At 44.8% G+C, this 18,045-nt stretch overlaps 1 protein-coding gene across 1 annotated transcript in view; it reads left to right on the top strand.

Annotated features, from left to right (window-relative positions):
- Positions 1–18,045, top strand: part of MAP3K14 (mitogen-activated protein kinase kinase kinase 14) — a 64,912-nt gene that overhangs the window by 30,380 nt on the left and 16,487 nt on the right. Inside the window, exons 2-7 of the mRNA XM_063959993.1 lie at positions 7,175–7,429; positions 7,641–7,713; positions 7,947–8,139; positions 8,798–9,274; positions 13,099–13,233; positions 16,081–16,210. Coding sequence (XP_063816063.1) covers positions 7,195–7,429; positions 7,641–7,713; positions 7,947–8,139; positions 8,798–9,274; positions 13,099–13,233; positions 16,081–16,210 — 1,243 coding nt within the window. The 5' untranslated portion in view covers positions 7,175–7,194. The remainder of the gene's footprint in view (positions 1–7,174; positions 7,430–7,640; positions 7,714–7,946; positions 8,140–8,797; positions 9,275–13,098; positions 13,234–16,080; positions 16,211–18,045) is intronic.

The following is an 18,045-nucleotide window of genomic DNA, read 5'->3' as shown; positions in this document are numbered from 1 at the left end:
TACGAAGCAATTCCATTCGGCAGATTTCACGTAAGAACTTTTCAGTGGGATCTGCTGGACAAATGGTCCGGATCGCATCTTCAGATGCATCAGCGGATAACCCAATATCCAAGGACAAGGGTGTCTCTCCTGTGGTGGTTATAGAGTGCTCATCTTCTAGAGGGCCGCAGATTCGGCATTCAGGATTGGATGCTGGTAACCACGGAGCCCAGCCTGAGAGGCTGGGGAGCAGTCACACAAGGGAAAAATTTCCAGGGAGTGTGATCAAGTATGGAGACTTTTCTCCACATAAATATACTGAAGCTAAGGGTATATTTATAATGCTCTAAGCTTAGCAAGACCTCTGCTTCAAGGTCAGCCGGTATTGATCCAGTGGGAAAAACATCACGGCAGTCGCCCACGTAAACAGACAGGGCGACACAAGAAGCAGGAGGGCAATGGCAGAAACTGCAAGGACTTTTCGCTGGGCGGAAAATCATGTGATAACACTGTCAGCAGTTTTTCATCCCGGGAATGGAAACTGGGAAGCAGACTTCCTCAGCACGACCTCCACCCGGGAGAGTGGAAACTTCATTGAGAAGTTTTTTCCACATGATTGTAAACCGTTGGGAAATACCAAAGGTGGACATGATGGCGTCCCGTCTGAACAAAAAACGGGACAGGTATTGCGCCAGGTCAAGTGACCCTCAGGCAATAGATGTGGACGTTCTGGTAACACCGTGGGTGTACCAGTCGGTGTATGTGTTCCCTCCTCTGCTTCTCATACCTAAGGTGCTGAGAATTATAAGACGTAGAGGAGTAAGAACTATACTCATGGCTCCGGATTGGCCAAGGAGGACTTGGTACCCGGAACTTCAAGAGATGCTTACAGAGGTCTTATGGCCTCTGCCGCTAAGAAGGGACTTGCTTCAGCAAGTACCATGTCTGTTCCAAGACTTACCGCAGCTGCGTTTGTCGGCATGGAGATGGAAAGCCGGATCCTAAGGGAAAAAAGGCATTCCGGAAGAGGTCATTCCTACCCTGGTCAAAGCCAGAAAGGAGGTGACCACACAACATTATCACCACGTGTGGCGAAAATATGTTGCGTGGTGTGAGGCCAGGAAGGCCCCACAAAGAAATTTCAACTCGGTCGTTTCCTGCATTTCCTGCAAACAGGAGTGTCTATGGGCCTCAAATTGGGGTCCATTAAGGTTCAAATTCGGCCCTGTAAATTTTCTTCCAGAAAGAATTGGCTTCAGTTCCTGAAGTCCAGAAGTTTGTCAAGGGAGTATTGCATATACAAAACCCTTTTTTGTGCCTCCAGTGGCACTGTGGGATCTCAACGTAGTTCTGGGATTCCTCAAATCACATTGGTTTAAAACCAGTCAAATATGTGGATTTGAAGCATCTCACATAAAAAGTGACCATGCTCTTGGCCCTGGCCTGGACCAGGCGAGTGTCAAATTGGTGTTTTTTTCTCAAAAAAGCCCATATCTGTTTGTCCATTCGGACAGGGCAGAGCTGCGGACTCGTCCCCAGTTCTCTCCCTAAGGTGGTGTCAGTGTTTCACCTGAACCAGCTTATTGTGGTGCCTTGCACCTACTAGGGACTTGGAGGACTCCAAGTTGCTAGAAGTTGTCAGGGCCCTGAAAATATGTTCCAGGACAGCTGGAGTCAGAAAATCTGACTCGCTGTTTATACTGTATGCACCCAACAAGTTGGGTGCGCCTGCTTCTAAGCAGTCGATTGCTCGTTGGATTTGTAACACAATTCAACTTGCACATTCTGAGGCAGGCCTGCCACAGTCTAAATCGGTTAAGGCCCATTCCACAAGGAAGGTGGGCTCATCTTGGGCGGCTGCCGAGAGGTCTCGGCATTACAACTCTGCCGAGCAGCTACGTGGTCAGGGGAGAACACGTTTGTAAATTTCTACAAATTTGATATCCTGGCAAAAGAGGACCTGGAGTTCTCTCATTCGGTGCTGCAGAGTCATCCGCACTCTCCCGCCCGTTTGGGAGCTTTGGTATAATCCCCATGGTCCTTTCAGGAACCCCAGCATCCACTAGGACGATAGAGAAAATAAGAATTTACTTACCGATAATTCTATTTCTCGGAGTCCGTAGTGGATGCTGGGCGCCCATCCCAAGTGCGGATTATCTGCAATACTTGTACATAGTTACAAAAATCGGGTTATTATTGTTGTGAGCCATCTTTTCAGAGGCTCCGCTGTTATCATACTGTTAACTGGGTTTAGATCACAAGTTGTACGGTGTGATTGGTGTGGCTGGTATGAGTCTTACCCGGGATTCAAAATTCCTCCCTTATTGTGTACGCTCGTCCGGGCACAGTACCTAACTGGCTTGGAGGAGGGTCATAGGGGGAGGAGCCAGTGCACACCACCTGATCCTAAAGCTTTACTTTTTTGTGCCCTGTCTCCTGCGGAGCCGCTATTCCCCATGGTCCTTTCAGGAACCCCAGCATCCACTACGGACTCCGAGAAATAGAATTATCGGTAAGTAAATTCTTATTTTCAGGCACATGGAGGTTGCAGACAGCTGTTTGAGTAAGTGCATGTGTTTACATGTCTTCCGGTGAGTTTGTTTGTATGTATGTATTTGTTTTTTAGTATCTGACACATCTATAGAAGTGAAGTCATGTATATTTATACAGAGCAATATGCAACAGTATAGTCTTCCTGTGAATAGCATTAGTAGTAATGAAGAACTGTCCATGAGCTGTTTAATTGAACCACTAGCATAATGGGGAAATGTAGTTCTATAACAGACAGTAGCAGATCTTGCCACGGGCAAGCAGGACTTTTGCCCGGGGCGCCGCTGCTGCTGTGTGCCCCCCGCTGCCGCTGGGAAGGGAAACTACGCGTCTAGTTTCCCTTCGTGGAGAGGTCCTTTACTGTGCGGTGCGCGATGATGTCATTGCGCACCGCACAGCAAAGGTCCTCTCCACGAAGGGAACTAGACGCTACGCGTCTAGTTTCCCTTCGTGGAGAGGAGCTTTGCTGTGCAGTGCGCGATGACGTCATCACGCACCGCACATCATTTCAGTCTGTACAGGGGGCGTAAATGACCACGCCCCCTGTACGAAGCCACGCCCCCTAATGCCGCCCGGGGCGCCACATGCCCCGGAACCGGCCCTGATAGCAGATAGTGTGCCAAAGTTTCTCATATCAGAGTGTTCAGGAAAACCTGTGTATTAGGATACACACTTACTATAAATTATTATGGATAACTGATAGAGCTGCAAGTTACAACACTTTGTTAGCAAGTTGCATTTTGGGACACATCACTGGTATGTATTATGTTTATGCAAAGATGTTGTATTTGTATGTTTACTGGGTCGCATCACTTAGGAGCCCATTGGAAACGTACATATACACTCCTAGGAAATACTCCTTTGTTTGCAGAAATTACATACACTATTTCAATTGAGTTGTGCTTGTAAATATATATTGTAACTGAAATAATGTGTTCTATATATGTTCACATAATTCCTTTTCAGATTTTACGGTGCAGGGTACAAATTATTTATTTTTTATACTTATAGTGTGTACAAAGCGTTGGCTTATGGGCATAATTCAGAGTTGTACGCTATGCCAATGTTTTCTTAACTGAGCGATTATCGGCAGACTGCACAATCGCTGCGATCACACTGCGCATGTGTAAAGGTGCCTTTGCGATTCCGCTCGTAGTGAGGATTTTTTTGCAGAATAATTGACAGGAAGTGACCATTTAGGGAGGTAACGGGGAGTGTCCACAAAAACGCAGGTGTGTCATGTCCGTTTTCGGTGGTGTATCTGACATCAGCTGTGATCATGTACGCAGAGAAACAAGTAATTAGCAAGCATGGCCATTGTTATTGGTCATTTAGCACAATCTGCAAGATCATTTTTATTGTTTTAATAGAGAAATCGCCCACCCACCCCTTGCCCCTACTTCTGATTTTTTAATAACACACCATTTCTCAAACATCAACTTCTCATTTTATACATAAAATGAGATAGACGTGCAATCAAAAACTTGCTATGCTGGCACTACTGTAAGTGCCTGACATGTACACAGCCAGGCATCACAATGATGACTGACAGCACATCCTGCCAAATTGAATTCCCTGCAAAGTGGCTAAACCGAGCATTATTTTAGGAGAGAAATAATGTTATTTGGAAGGAATTTGAATTGGTGCCTTCCTTTTTGCACCATACACATTTCTAGCTGACACACAAAGCTGCAAAAAGTTGCACTGAGCATTTTTTACAGAGCAGTTCCTACTTGCCATCATTAAAGGGCTGAGTGAGGTTGTGAAGATGGAGGTCCAGGTGGTGGTGGTGGTAATGGAGGGTTGGGGTTGGGTGTAGTTAGGCAAATTGCTTCATTACGAACCCATCCCCTCAATGTTTTGCTACTACTCCTGGCATTACGTTGCTGTGGGTGGGGGCCAAGGTGGAGCAAGTCATAGCGAATAGCTTCATCATGCCCACTTCACCTGAGAAGTGGCAGGATGCAGGAGGGTTGCCCACTTACCCATTGCCTCTAAATAATCTGTTTATAGAAAAGAACCACTCCACTTCTGTGATAACCTGTTCAGCTAGCTTTACCTAATAGCGGAACTGAATGCTAAACCAGTTTCTACCATTCTTTCTCTTCTGTCTGATACTATGCAATAAGGGAAGTTGCCTAAATTATTTAAGTACGTTTCCCTTGATCAGCAGAAATTAGCTTCTCCTACTGGCATCTGTTTTTAGTCTTTAGGCCATATTTGCATTGGTTCTTTATCAGTGCTGAGTAAGCTTATGAAGGTTGTTTGCATGTATAATATAAAAAAAACAAAGTTTTTCAGAACTGGATAAGGATTTTTGAGTGCCCCAGAGCAAGTCTTTTGTGGATGACCCTGCCACAGCTGTGTCAGAGCCACCTTACGGTGCATACACACTGTGTGATATTTAGTCAATATCGCTAATTTTTCCCCTTCTGAGCAATATTGACTAAAGTATCCGCACAGTGTGTATGCTGCCAATGACGGCCGATGTGCGTTCCCAGGGATCGTTAACGACACCGTAGGTCGTACATGCAGCTCAATCTGACAATATAGTCAGAAGCTGCATGTACGGGCCGGCTGCATTGTTACGTCACTGATTGATATCTTTTGTGGTAGCTCTCAGCGTGTCCACACTATGTCGGGCTGCCCGGGAGGGAAAGGAACACACTGTGAGATATCGCTCATGGAGCATATCACACAGTGTGTATGCACCTTTAGTTCACATGTACTATTTTCCTCTATAATCTGAGAATAAGAAAGTAAAATTGCAGAATCCGTATAAGATAGTGGCGCATACAGCTAAGGGGGATATCCAATTATCCCCGGTAAAACATCGGGTCCGACAAACGGCTGAAAACATCAGGTTTTCTGACTTTTTAACGTTGTTTCGCCGATTTTTTTTATTTATTTTTTACAGGCTGTCCAAAATGGACCGCCCATAAAAAAAAGCTGATCTCCCGAAAACACACAGGTTCAGTGAAACTTGTGTGCTTCCGGATCAAACAGCCCCGTTTTCACACGAAAACGGGACTGTTTCATCCGAAAGCACACAAGTTTCACAAAACCTGTGTGTTTTCAGGAGATAAGTTTGTTTTTTTATGGGTAATCCATTTTGGATAGCCTGCTAAAAAATTGGTGAAACATCGTAAAAAAGTCAGAAAAACGCCAATTGGATATCCCCCTTAGGCTGTACGTGCAGTAGGACGCAGCAAGTTGCTTGTGGCTTTACAATCCTGTGCCCTTACTATTTCTCAGTCTGATGCTGGTTGCCTCCATGGCCCTTCTCACATTATCATACTACTTTCTCATGCAGCTTGCACTCCTTATTTATTTATTAACAGTTTCTTATATAGCGCAGCAAATTCCGTTGCGCTTTGCAATTGGAAATAACAATGATATAACAAAACTGGGTAATAACAAACAGTCATAGAGGTAGGAAAGCCCTGCTCGCAAGCTTACAATCTATAGGGAAATGGTCATGTATACACAAGGAAAGGTGCTATCTATTGCATAGTTGTCCACCAGATTGCAAAGGTTCTTGGTGGGCTGTATGATATGGTCACACAGCAATGATGAACCGGGGTTGGGAGGAAGGGAAAGTGAAGAATGAGAAGACATGTGAGGATATGTGTGGACTGTGCAGAGTGGATGCAATTTGATAGGAAGGTTTATGAAAGTTATGTGGGCGGTTCTGCAATTTGATATGCTAGCCTGAAGAGGTGAGTTTTCAGGGAACGCTTGAAGGTTTGGAGACTAGAGGAGAGTCTTATTGTGCATGGTAGGGCATTCCACAGAGTGGGTGCAGCCCGATGAAAGTCCTGCAATCGTGAGTGGGAGCGAGTAATGAGTGTGGATGAGAGACGCAGGTCTTGTGAAGAGGTCGGGTTGGGAGATATTTTGAGATAAGAGAAGTGATGTACGTTGGTGTAGTTTGGTTAATGGCCTTGTGTGTGAGTAAAAGTATTTTATATTGAATACGGTAGAATACAGGTAACCAATGGAGGGACTGACAGAGTGGATCTGCAAACGATGAACGTCTAGTGAGGAAGATTAGCCTAGCAGCTGCATTCAGAATGGATTGTAGTGGTGAGAGTATTTTTGGGAAGACCATTTAGGAGACTATTGCAATAATCAAGGCGGGAGATAATAAGAGGATTAGCGTTTTAGCAGTGTCTTGTGTAAGGTATGGTCGTATTTTGGATATGTTTTTTAGATGCATGTAACATGATCTTGAGACAGATTGAATGTGGGGAACAAAGGACAGATCAGAGTCAAGGATGACACCTAGGCAGCGAGCTTGTGGGGTAGGGTTGATAGAGTTTTCAACAGTGATAGAGATATCAGGTTGGTACCTACTATTGGCCGGTGGAAATATAATTAACTCTGTCTTTGAAATATTAAGTTTGAGGTGGCGAGATGATCCTTGTAACCTAATTACACAAGTGGACGGGTCATTGCTTCCCACATGATTTGTACACTCATCTATAGGAATTCTGGGTACTATGGTGAATGTACTAATGATTTTGAATGTACTAATGAGGTTGTTCAAACCCACTGTTGTCTGTATAAGGATACAGGCCTTTTGATGTATTACAAGGACAGTCTGAAGGAATATTCTGTTTCTCACATTATCTCCTCTTTTCAGGCTAACCAAAGATTTCAAACATGGCAATCGATTACCAAGAAGGTCAAGACCAGGTCTCCACCAGCACCCTGGATTACCCAGTCAAACTATATCAATCTACTGGGGTTCTGAATAACCAAGTAGGTAAAGCAGGAAAGCACAATGTTCTTCTACAGAAAAAGGATGGACCCTGGGACACAGTACTGCTCATAGGGACAGCCATAGAGACGGAAGGGAGTCCTGCAAAGAAGATATCAATCATAGCACAAGCTGAGTGTAAGACTGTTACTTTATTCTCTCTTCTGTATATCATTAAACTGATCTTCATTCCATCTATGCCTTATATACGTTTTTATTTTGTCTTGTGTATTATAACATCAAAACTGTTCCAATAATTAATTCTGCCATATAACCTCTCCCTATAACTCATATTACTACAAAGAGCTTGTCACTATATCATATGGCAATACTTTATATTCTATTGTAGGTGAGAATAATCAGCAGATATGCCCAAGTTCCCAGCAAGGCCCTCTGTATATGACAGACTGCAAGCAGTACAGGTAATGCGTCAGTGCTAACTGTTTTATTGTAAGTTATTTCCCTTCTCAACCAATAACAAGTGATAAAAAAGAAACCTGTCCTGTCTTCTAAGGGACCCAGTATTTATGTTTTTCTTTATTACAACCAAAAATTTGCAGATACAAAAAAAAAAGAAGTTTATTTTGTTCTTTTGGCCCTTTGTCAATCAGCTACTCCTGTGATCACCACCAACCTTCTCATTATTTATTTACAGTTTATGTGAAAGCAATGAGCACATCCCAAATAATGTGGTGAACTGTACAGAGGGCAAATTGGCACAGTCACCACGTTTTCCAAAAAGCAAAAAAAAGAGACGGAAAAGGACTGCTAAGAATGATCCTCAAACGTCAGCCAGAAGAGGCCAGACTACTCCAGAACAAGAGACCCGGACCCCTGTACCTGTGCAGGTAATTGTTAGATATCAAAGCAGAGGATCCAACAACAGTTGAAATTGGGAGACAAACAAGTTACGCGGATCAATAGCACCATCTTGTGGTGACTATGCGTTGTAAACCATAATTTCCTTGTCAGACTTCAGTCAAGTCTGGTCAGTATGCTCTTTCAGAAAATCTGCTATCAGTAAATATCACCACAGGGCCTTTTTAAAAATAAATTATAGACTTTTTCTGTATATTGAAAGTACCTATAGGTTTGCACAACAGTCACCATAATTTATCTACAAACCACTGTTGTATTGCTTCAGCCATATAAACAACTCAACAAAAATGACTTACAACTACTGTTTTACCACGATACCGCCTCTTGTCACCATGCCCCAGTTTTATGATCACTTTATGTATACATCTTCTCATGATAGTAAAATGTCCCAGCTGAGGTACCAATATGCGCAATTACCTACAGAACGGTTATTGCTCCATGTATACAGCTATTTGGTCTATAAAAACCCATGTAACATTATTTTGAATGGTATTATGACCACAGATATGATCATGTATTTTCTGGATAGTCACACATATTATATGTAGATTGTATTTTACATCCACTTTTTAGCCATGCAAGAAAAATTATAAACATTCTTATTGTGTTTCTGGTGTACTATGGCAGGACGAAGAATCCCAGTCAAAGCAGTGGTATACCAATGATACGCTGGACTACTGTTCTACCCAGCAACATAATGGGTCAAACATTGATTACCCTATTCAGAACAAGGAGCACTGTATGAAAACTCACCATCACAAGCTTATCGCTCCATCACAATTTTTATACCATGTGGGAGCTGGAAAACTACAGCCACCCACTTCCCCACAAGGTAATGCACCATATAACAGGCGACTGCCTGGAATTATCAGCGCCTTAGGGCTAGATGACTGGGAAGACAATCTGAGCCCACATTGTGGCTACTCCAAGTTCACTAACTCCTGCATAGACTCAAAAACCCAATCTGTGGAAGAAGGGGTATTGTTGGCTCTGAGGGAAAGCGTGAGCAATGGGGTGCCACACAACCTGTGCACATTAGCCAAGGCTTGGAAAAATGATGACGAGGAAGAAGTTGTGGACAATGAAGGGATCCTATTAAGAGAGGTATAACAATATAATGGACTCATGTTTATAGCATATATTTCCATATAAGAAATGAATAGAAAAAATCAGCACTTTTTTTAACTAGAGGTCCTTACAAGATCTTGTGTCCCCACTATCCCTAACAACCTTCAGAGACTTTATGCATATTCTTGTTAAGAGCATTTGACCTGCAAGCACTCCCTTGTAAGTACTTAGGTCAGAAATGATATATGTCATACTATGTACTGAGGAGATTATGTACAGTACCAGACAGGCCTGAAGTGTTTATACTAAACTAATGGGGCCTTAACACTGGCCGACATGACTGCACAATATGAACGATCTCGTTCATTAATGAACGATATATCGTTCATATCGTGCAGTGTGGAGGCTCCAGCGATGAACGATGCACGGCCCCGCGCTCGTTCATCGCTGGTCTCCCGTCGGCTGTACATGCAGGCCAATATGGACGATCTCGTCCATATATGCCTGCACTTCAATGCAGCCGGATGACTTCACTTCACTTCCCCCGTCACTGCCCCCCCGCCACCGGGTCGCCCGTCGGCCGTATCCGCCTTCGGGCAGCTCGGCGGCGGATCGGCCAGTGTGTAGGGCCTATAAGTCTTTCCAGCAAGTTATCTGTCCTGTCCCATTGCTTCCATTCATTCCATTTAATTTTCCAGTGAGTCAGAGAGAGAGGTTGACTGAATCTCTGTATAGATTAGTTTATTAACACACAGAGATGGACAAAGGATTGCATCTGAAAGACTGAAGCGGAATAACTTAAATGCTATACCCTTTTAGTCACTGTCCAGTACACTTTGTACGTTTTTTTTTCTGTATATAATGGAAAGGGATCAAATACCACATTTAACCTGAACTTACAAATTTTACCACAAACTCTGCTTACTTTAGTGGAAAATAAGACCATTACTGAACAATGGGGGTAATTCCAAGTTGATGGCAGCAGGAATTCTGTTAGCAATTGGGCAAAACCATGTGCACTGCAGGGGAGGCAGATATAACATGTGCAGAGAGAGTTAGATTTGGGTGGGTTATTTTGTTTTTGTGCAGGGTAAATACTGGCTGCTTTATTTTTACACTGCAATTTAGATTGCAGATTGAAGACACCACACCCAAATCTAACTCTCTCTGCACATGTTATATCTGCCTCCCCTGCAGTGCACATGGTTTTGCCCAAATGCTAAAAAATGTCCTGCTGCGATCAACTTGGAATTACCCCCAATGCATTTTGCCTTGATGTTCTCATGTTTAAAAATGAACATGTAATTGCTAAATTGTGACATTAAGCATATTCCAGCACTCTTCTATTTACTTTAGCAAATAATATACAAGCATAAAAAGCAAAGTTTGTGAAAAACAAAGCAGCCATGCATTATTTTAAAATGACTACACAATAGTAAAATGTAGACAAATGATTTGTGTACCTTGCAGAGGTGTCTTTGTGCCTAATTCATAACTGGTTGCAGCAGCAATTTTTTTCTCTAATGGGCAAAACCATGTGCACTGCAGGTGAGGCAGATATAACATGTGCAAAGAGAGTTAGATTTGGGTGGGGAGTGTTCAAACTGAAATCTAAATTGCATACTTCCCAACATGACCCTACCCTACAACATGATATTATCTGTCACTTACTGGATTTTTTTGGTTCATCAGCAGTTTCTGAGATAATTAAACCACTAGCAATCATTCAGTGTTCAAAGGGGGTAATTCAGACCTGATTGTAGTGTTCAAACTGAAATCTAAATTGCAGTGTAAAAATACAGCAGCCAGTATTTACCCTGCACAGAAACAAAATAACCCACCCAAATCTAACTCTCTCAGCACATGTTAGATCTGCTCCACCTGCAGTGCACATGGTTTTGCCCATTAGTGGAAGATTTTGCTGCTGCGATCAGGTCTTAATTAGCCCCATTATTGTGTCAGGGTGTTTTTCAATCCTGAATGCTTTATACCTTTAATAATGAGTTGCATGTGTAATGCCATGAATGAACAGGTCTTACTCATACACACTGGGAAAGAAATCTCCTATATAATAGCCCAGATCTGTGACTCTGTGCCTGTGTGTATAACGCTGGGCGTGGCTAGGAGCTCTCATTGAGTTAGCAGCGGGTCTATCACACCCAGTCCGCAGCTGCTTGGGCGAGAAACGCCCTCCCACACAGGTTACATCCAATGGGAGGCTCTGCCCTTTGCCTGCTGTGTGTTCCCAGAGCAGGATTAACAATGGGGCTGATGGAGCTGCAGCTCTAGGTCCACACCCCAAAATAGGCCCACTGCATCTGCAGCAACATACCCTCCAACAATTTATACGTAAAAATCGGTACAAATTCGAAATGGGGGCGTATACTTTCTATGGAAGTTTGGAGAGCCAAAAGTTGGTACAGACCATAAAAAAAAGGTACCGTACCTGCCAAAAAGGTACAGTTGGATGTATGCCACTGCATCTGCAGCAAGTCTCTGCGCTGTAGATAGGGGGGGCGGGGGAGAATCCTATTACTGCAGCGTCCTATGTTCTGCTGCCAGTCCGCCTGCCCCCTCCAACATCAACAATCCCCACTCCCTAGCCACAGCGCAGGTGGAAAAAAAGCTGCTGCGGCCACGGGCATAGATGTGTATGAAAGTGGCGCAGCGGAAGGTTTTCAAAGCCCTCCCTGCGCCGCATACTCTCTTGAGCCCCGCAGCCTCCTGTGCGCGTGATGTCACAGAAGTGCCTCCCCACCACAGCCGCGCACAGATCCCTAGAGGCCCTGACTCAGAGCACCTGGGTTGCCAGCCCCAAGATGGCTAATTTAACGGATAGAGTGGGTGATATCGCGGAGGGTAATGTCTGGACGCTGAATCAATGTAAAAGGTGAAAGTGCTGTGCAATGGAGTGGGTGTGCAGTGTCACAGACACTGCACAGCACTCTCACCTTTTACATTGATTCAGCCAGTCAGTCAGTTCTGCCAGCCAGTCACTATTGTTAGCGCCGGTGTCCCAACGCGCTGCATTACAGGGAAGTAGATGCACTCTAATAAACTACAGCTCCCAGCAGCCCTTATCGCCGAAGCATTCCAGCATTGAGGGCTGCTGGGAGCTATAGTTTATTTAGTGCATCTTCTTCCCTGTAATGCGGCGTGTTGGGACACCGGAGCTAACAATAGTGACTGGCTGCTGTGCGAGTCTCCGGGAGAGCCACTGCCAAAGTTGGAGGACAGCAACCTAGCTGCTTCCAGGAGGAGAAGCAGGAGAAGCATTACCCTCCCCTCCCCCACTCGCAGTACCTCCGGGCCCCATCCGCGGCACCCCCTCCACCACCCGCGGTGGCTCCAAACCCCCTCGGCCACCTGCAGCACCCCCGCACCCGCCCATCCTTCACCCCGTGGCACCCCCACAACCACACCTCCCCCACCCGCGGTGGCTTGGGACCCCCTCCCCCACCCACTGCACCAACCCCTCCCCCACCCGCGGCTCCCCCGCAAACCGGCACTCCCCCACCCGCGTCTCCCCTGGACCCCTCCATCCGCGTCTCCGCCACTCCCCCAAGCACAGCACCTACTAGGTGATTCATCAGGCCCTGGGTGCGCTGTTCACGTCGTTGCAAGGGGCTATGACTCCTTAACCATCGCACGCCCTTTGTCCGTGCAATATTTAACCACTCACATAATTATGATTGGTGGTAATACTCCATATACTAAAAATATTGCACGCCGCAAGGGTTAAGGGGGCGTAGCCCCTTATGATGGTGTAAAGAGAGCCAGTAGGGCGCGATGATTCACCTAGTGTATAATATGTAGCTATTGGCAACATTACAGCAAATACTCTACATTTCACTTCTTAGGAGCTGAAGATGGAAGATTATGAGTATAGAGAAGATAAGCAATGGATGAAGTGTAAAGAACTGGGCAGTGGATCTTTTGGGGATGTGTACCTGGGAAAGGACAAAAAGACAGGATTCCTGTTTGCAGCCAAAAAGGTAAGAATGCTACCATATTAACCATGGCTAATAGCAGATCTCCACTCCTATTACATGCATGCGCTTTTCAGATCTGTCTGTATACAAGTTACTGTAGCAGATATCATAAGAGATGCACAAATAGCTATATTTGCAGTGTATAAATGTAATCATCTTATGTGGAGTGTTTTACTTTTGAATTTTGCGTATTCACCCTCTATGTGACCACAGAAGTGAGTTTTTTGTAACTCTGTGGTATTTGTGGTGTGCATAAGGACTGCCAATTGGATACATTGTACGAATGTGACCTTAGGCCAGGGGTGGGGAACCTCCGGCCCGCGGGCCGTATACGGCCCGCGAAGCCGTTTGGTCCGGCCCACCAGGTTGTGTCAGTGAGACACGCTGCCGCTCAGTCGGGCGGCAGCGTGTCTCAGCTGTCAGAGCAGGGAGACGGAGGAGAGCGCGGCTGTAGAATGGGACCAGCGGCGTGTAGTACTTCAAACCAGCCGCCGGTCCGTGAGCCAATCAGAGCTCGCGGACCGGCAGCCAATCAGGAGCCGCGGCTGCCGGTCCGCGAGCTCTGATTGGCTCTCGAACCGGCGGCTGATTTGAAGTACTACACTTGCCGCTTTCACCCGACAGCCGCGCTCTCCTCCGTCGCGTCCACGGTAAGCAGCACGGAGGGGAGGGCATTTGTATACCTGGCACTGTGGGGGAATCTGTATACCTGGCACTGTGGGGGCTGTATACCTGGCACTGTGGGGGGTATTTGTATACCTGGCACTGTGGAGGCATCTGTATACCTGGCACTGTGGGGGCATCTGTATACCTGGCACTGTGGGGGAATCTGTATACCTGGCACTGTGGGGGCATCTGTATACCTGGCACTGTGGGGGCATCTGTATACCTGGCACTGTGGGGGCATCTGTATACCTGGCACTGTGGGGGCATCTGTATACCTGTCACTGTGAGGGGCATTTGTATACCTGGCACTGTGGGGGCATCTGTATACCTGGCACTGTGAGGGGCATTTGTATACCTGGCACTGTGGGGGCATCTATATACCTGGCACTGTGGGGGCATCTGTATACCTGGCACTGTGGGGGAATCTGTATACCTGGCACTGTGGGGGCATCTGTATACCTGGCACTGTGGGGGCATCTGTATACCTGGCACTGTGGGGGCATCTGTATACCTGGCACTGTGGGGGCATCTGTATACCTGGCACTGTGAGGGGCATTTGTATACCTGGCACTGTGGGGGCATCTGTATACCTGGCACTGTGAGGGGCATTTGTATACCTGGCACTGTGGGGGCATCTGTATACCTGTCACTGTGAGGGGCATTTGTATACCTGGCACTGTGGGGGCATCTGTATACCTGGCACTGTGGGGGCATCTATATACCTGGCACTGTGAGGGGCATTTGTATACCTGGCACTGTGAGGGGCATTTGTATACCTGGCACTGTGGGGGCATCTGTATACCTGGCACTGTGGGGGGCATTTGTATACCTGGCACTGTGGGGGCATTTGTATACCTGGCACTTTGGGGGCAATTGTGGATCTGGCACCGCACTATTGGGGGCATATGTGTATCACGTCCCATTTTAACTGGCCACACCCATGTTTTTGGCGCGTGCGCGTCTCCGGCGCGCACACACAGTAACTCTAAGGGGCAGACCTACTGGGGGGCAGGGTAATTTTTTAAGTTGAAAATTTTTGTATGGCCCCCGAAGGATTTTATAAATATCCAAATGGCCCTCGGTATAAAAAAGGTTCCCCACCCCTGCCTTAGGCGGTCAATAAATCTACAGTGTCTAGAATAGACAGTCACTAGGTCGACACCATATGGTCGACATGCATTAGGTCAACATGGTCAGTAGGTCGACCTATGAAAGGTGGACAGTGCTTATGGTCGACAGGTACAAAAGGTTAACAGGTTCAAATGGTCATCATGCCAATGGTCGACATGACTTTTTATTTATTTATTTTTTACTTTTTTTCATACTTTACCATCCACATTGACTACGATTGCCAAGCGCAGCAGTAGCGGTGCAAGGCACCTTTCCCGTAGCATGGTGAGCAGAGAGAACCAATTGAGGGGACACAGTCCACTAATTGGTGGTCTGTGTGCTCAGATGGCAAAAACAACATCAAAAGCATGCAAAAAAAGTGGTGTCAGCATTTTTCTATGTCGACATTTTCCTGTATCGACCTTTTTGTACCAGTTGTCCTAATGACTACTATGTCGACTTTTTGTCCATGGTGACCTTTTTTGTGTCGCGCTAATGATTGTAGACCTTCTTACTGTAGATCTGTTGATCCGTAACTGTTTAACTCTGTGTTCACCAACATTTCAATGTATGATTTAATATCCTGCAAAGTGTTTGTTGGTTAGGAGTTCCCATGCAAATACAGGAAGCATTTTTGACATTAGAGATATGTGGTACCTGCTATACACAAACCCAAACTGAGTAGTTGTTCATTAAGCATAATAGTGGTCTCTAGATGTTATTTGACCTACAGTCTACTTAGTGGAATACCATACGACATTTACAAACTATTGCAGAAGTTGTGTGTCAATAGGATAATTATCCAATATATATTTAACACTATTTTATTGAATATTTTTGCTTTAATCCCTTTTTAAGGAAGTATATTATTGTGTCTTTTTATGATAGCTTTTATTGTTTCTAAGTTTTAAACATATGTTTATGAAAGTGCCCCCAAACAAGAGTCTACTTTTCTCTTTTGCTTGCTTGAGAGGTAAATATAGAGAAAGAGGCTCTATTGCAAATATATACTGTATCAATTGTTTGTCCACTTACTTTCCTTGGTGTCCAACCTAGTACTCCTCTCTCTTCCAGATTCACAAAAACAGATTTCGATCCCAGGAGTTGACATGCTGTCTCTCTGTTGATTCTGAAAAAATACTCCCAGTGTATGGGGCAGTCCGAGAGGGACCCTGGGTTACTGTGTTCATGAAGTTCATCAATGGTAAAGTTTGCGATTATCAGTAGCACCACATTTTTGGCAAACCTATAAAATTAGTTAAATAAAATGTTAGGTTTTAAAAACCAGAACCATTATATAACGTTGACAGGACCGGTGCAAGGTGTCATGGCACCCTAAGGCAAAATTTTAGCCTACCACCACTGAATTACCCTCACTAGTGACTCTCTCTCTCTTTATATATATATATATATATATATATATATATACACTGTGTGTGTATACAATCTTACAGCAAAAGAAAACAGTGACCTTTAGTCCTACAGTGTTTTGTACGAATGTCCCTGACATCTGGGTATATCCCCAAAACGACATAGGAATAAAGGACACTGGTTTCTTTTGCTGTAAGACTGTGGAGTACTGCCCGATTCTTCATTATGTATTGGACCTATTACAGTCCTAGGAGGGCACCCCAGCAAGTAATGTGTTGCATTAAATTAAGTGCCGGGCTATGTATATATATATATATATATATATATATATATATATATATATATATATATATATATATAAATATATAGTCATACCACACCACACACATATACACATTGCATACCCTGCACCAATGTTCTTCACCAAGAAAAATGGCGCAGGGGCCTGTTTTCCCATCAGTTTGTGCATGTACAGAATTGAAATCACAGAGAAAATGGCCACCAAACCACTTTCCCAGTAGACTCTGGCACAGCACCAGGGTCTACTCACATATACACGTTATGGAAACATGCAGAAATCTGAAAGTCCTCTATCTGTGGGGTTGAGTTTAGGACGTGGTAACTGTTGTAATCAGACCTGCATATCAAGAATAAAGACACCCGACAATGGGTGAAGCCAACCGTTAAACACATAATGCTTCTTACAATGAAAATGCAAGTTTTTAGCTTACATACACTGTTTGTGAAGATGTGTTCACATTTCCCTGAAGTGGCAACGGGCTGTGTCCTGAAATGTACATTATGGATTGAAAGATACCACTTATACTGTCTGATGGGTCTCCTGAGTGCCAGTATATTGGTGGCTGGTCCTGGGGCAGGGAGCAATCACTAGGCAGAGAGGGAAGGGGGTGAGTGTTGGGTACTTCTGTTGCTGTCAGACTGTGACATGTCTGTAATCTCAGCCAGACAGCAGCTGACAAGGGCGGGGGCGGCAGCCACTGCTGGTAGGCTCTTTTGCCACCACTGGTGTTAAGTAAAATAAGGATGTCTATTTGACAGACTATTAGTATGTCAGTAGTATCACTGCTGCCCCCTCAGGTGCTGGATCCCTTAGGCATCTACCTAATGGTAGCACCGGCAATGCCTACAAATAGTGCTGCGTTCCACAGAGAGTTGTACTAAACACTGCCAGGAACATGTTCATGTCACCAATTCCCAAGCATTCCCCTATAAGTGGCTGTGCTTCGCGAGCAGGTGGTGGTACTTCACCTGCTGTCGCTCAGTACTCTTGTCCTACGATATTTAATCCCATCCATACTTGCCTACTTTTGAAAAAGCATTTCAGGGAGATTGTGAAAGTAACACCTATCAGTGCCGACGTGTACTGCTACATCTGAGAGAGGTGTCATAAAAATGACTTAAATGTAAATGATCCCCAAAGTTTGTAAGATCTACTTGTTGAAGAAAAGACACCAATATTTTTCAGGACTTGTTTGTGTATTGTGTTTTAGAAGAGCTTCCATATACTGTAAGTGGCCAAGAGAAACCTTATTTAAAATGCATGTAGCCATAGCGATCATTGTGCCTTATAACAATGCAGGAAAATGGCACAGATGAACTCATTTGAATGTATGTATCTCTAATTTAGTTTTTTACACCAAGAATGTA

The sequence above is a fragment of the Pseudophryne corroboree genome, chromosome 3 (genome assembly GCF_028390025.1).
Source record: "Pseudophryne corroboree isolate aPseCor3 chromosome 3, aPseCor3.hap2, whole genome shotgun sequence".
NCBI classification, from domain to species: Eukaryota; Metazoa; Chordata; class Amphibia; order Anura; family Myobatrachidae; genus Pseudophryne; species Pseudophryne corroboree.
Note: the sequence above shows the minus strand (reverse complement) of the source record. Positions and strands in the feature narration are given on the sequence as shown.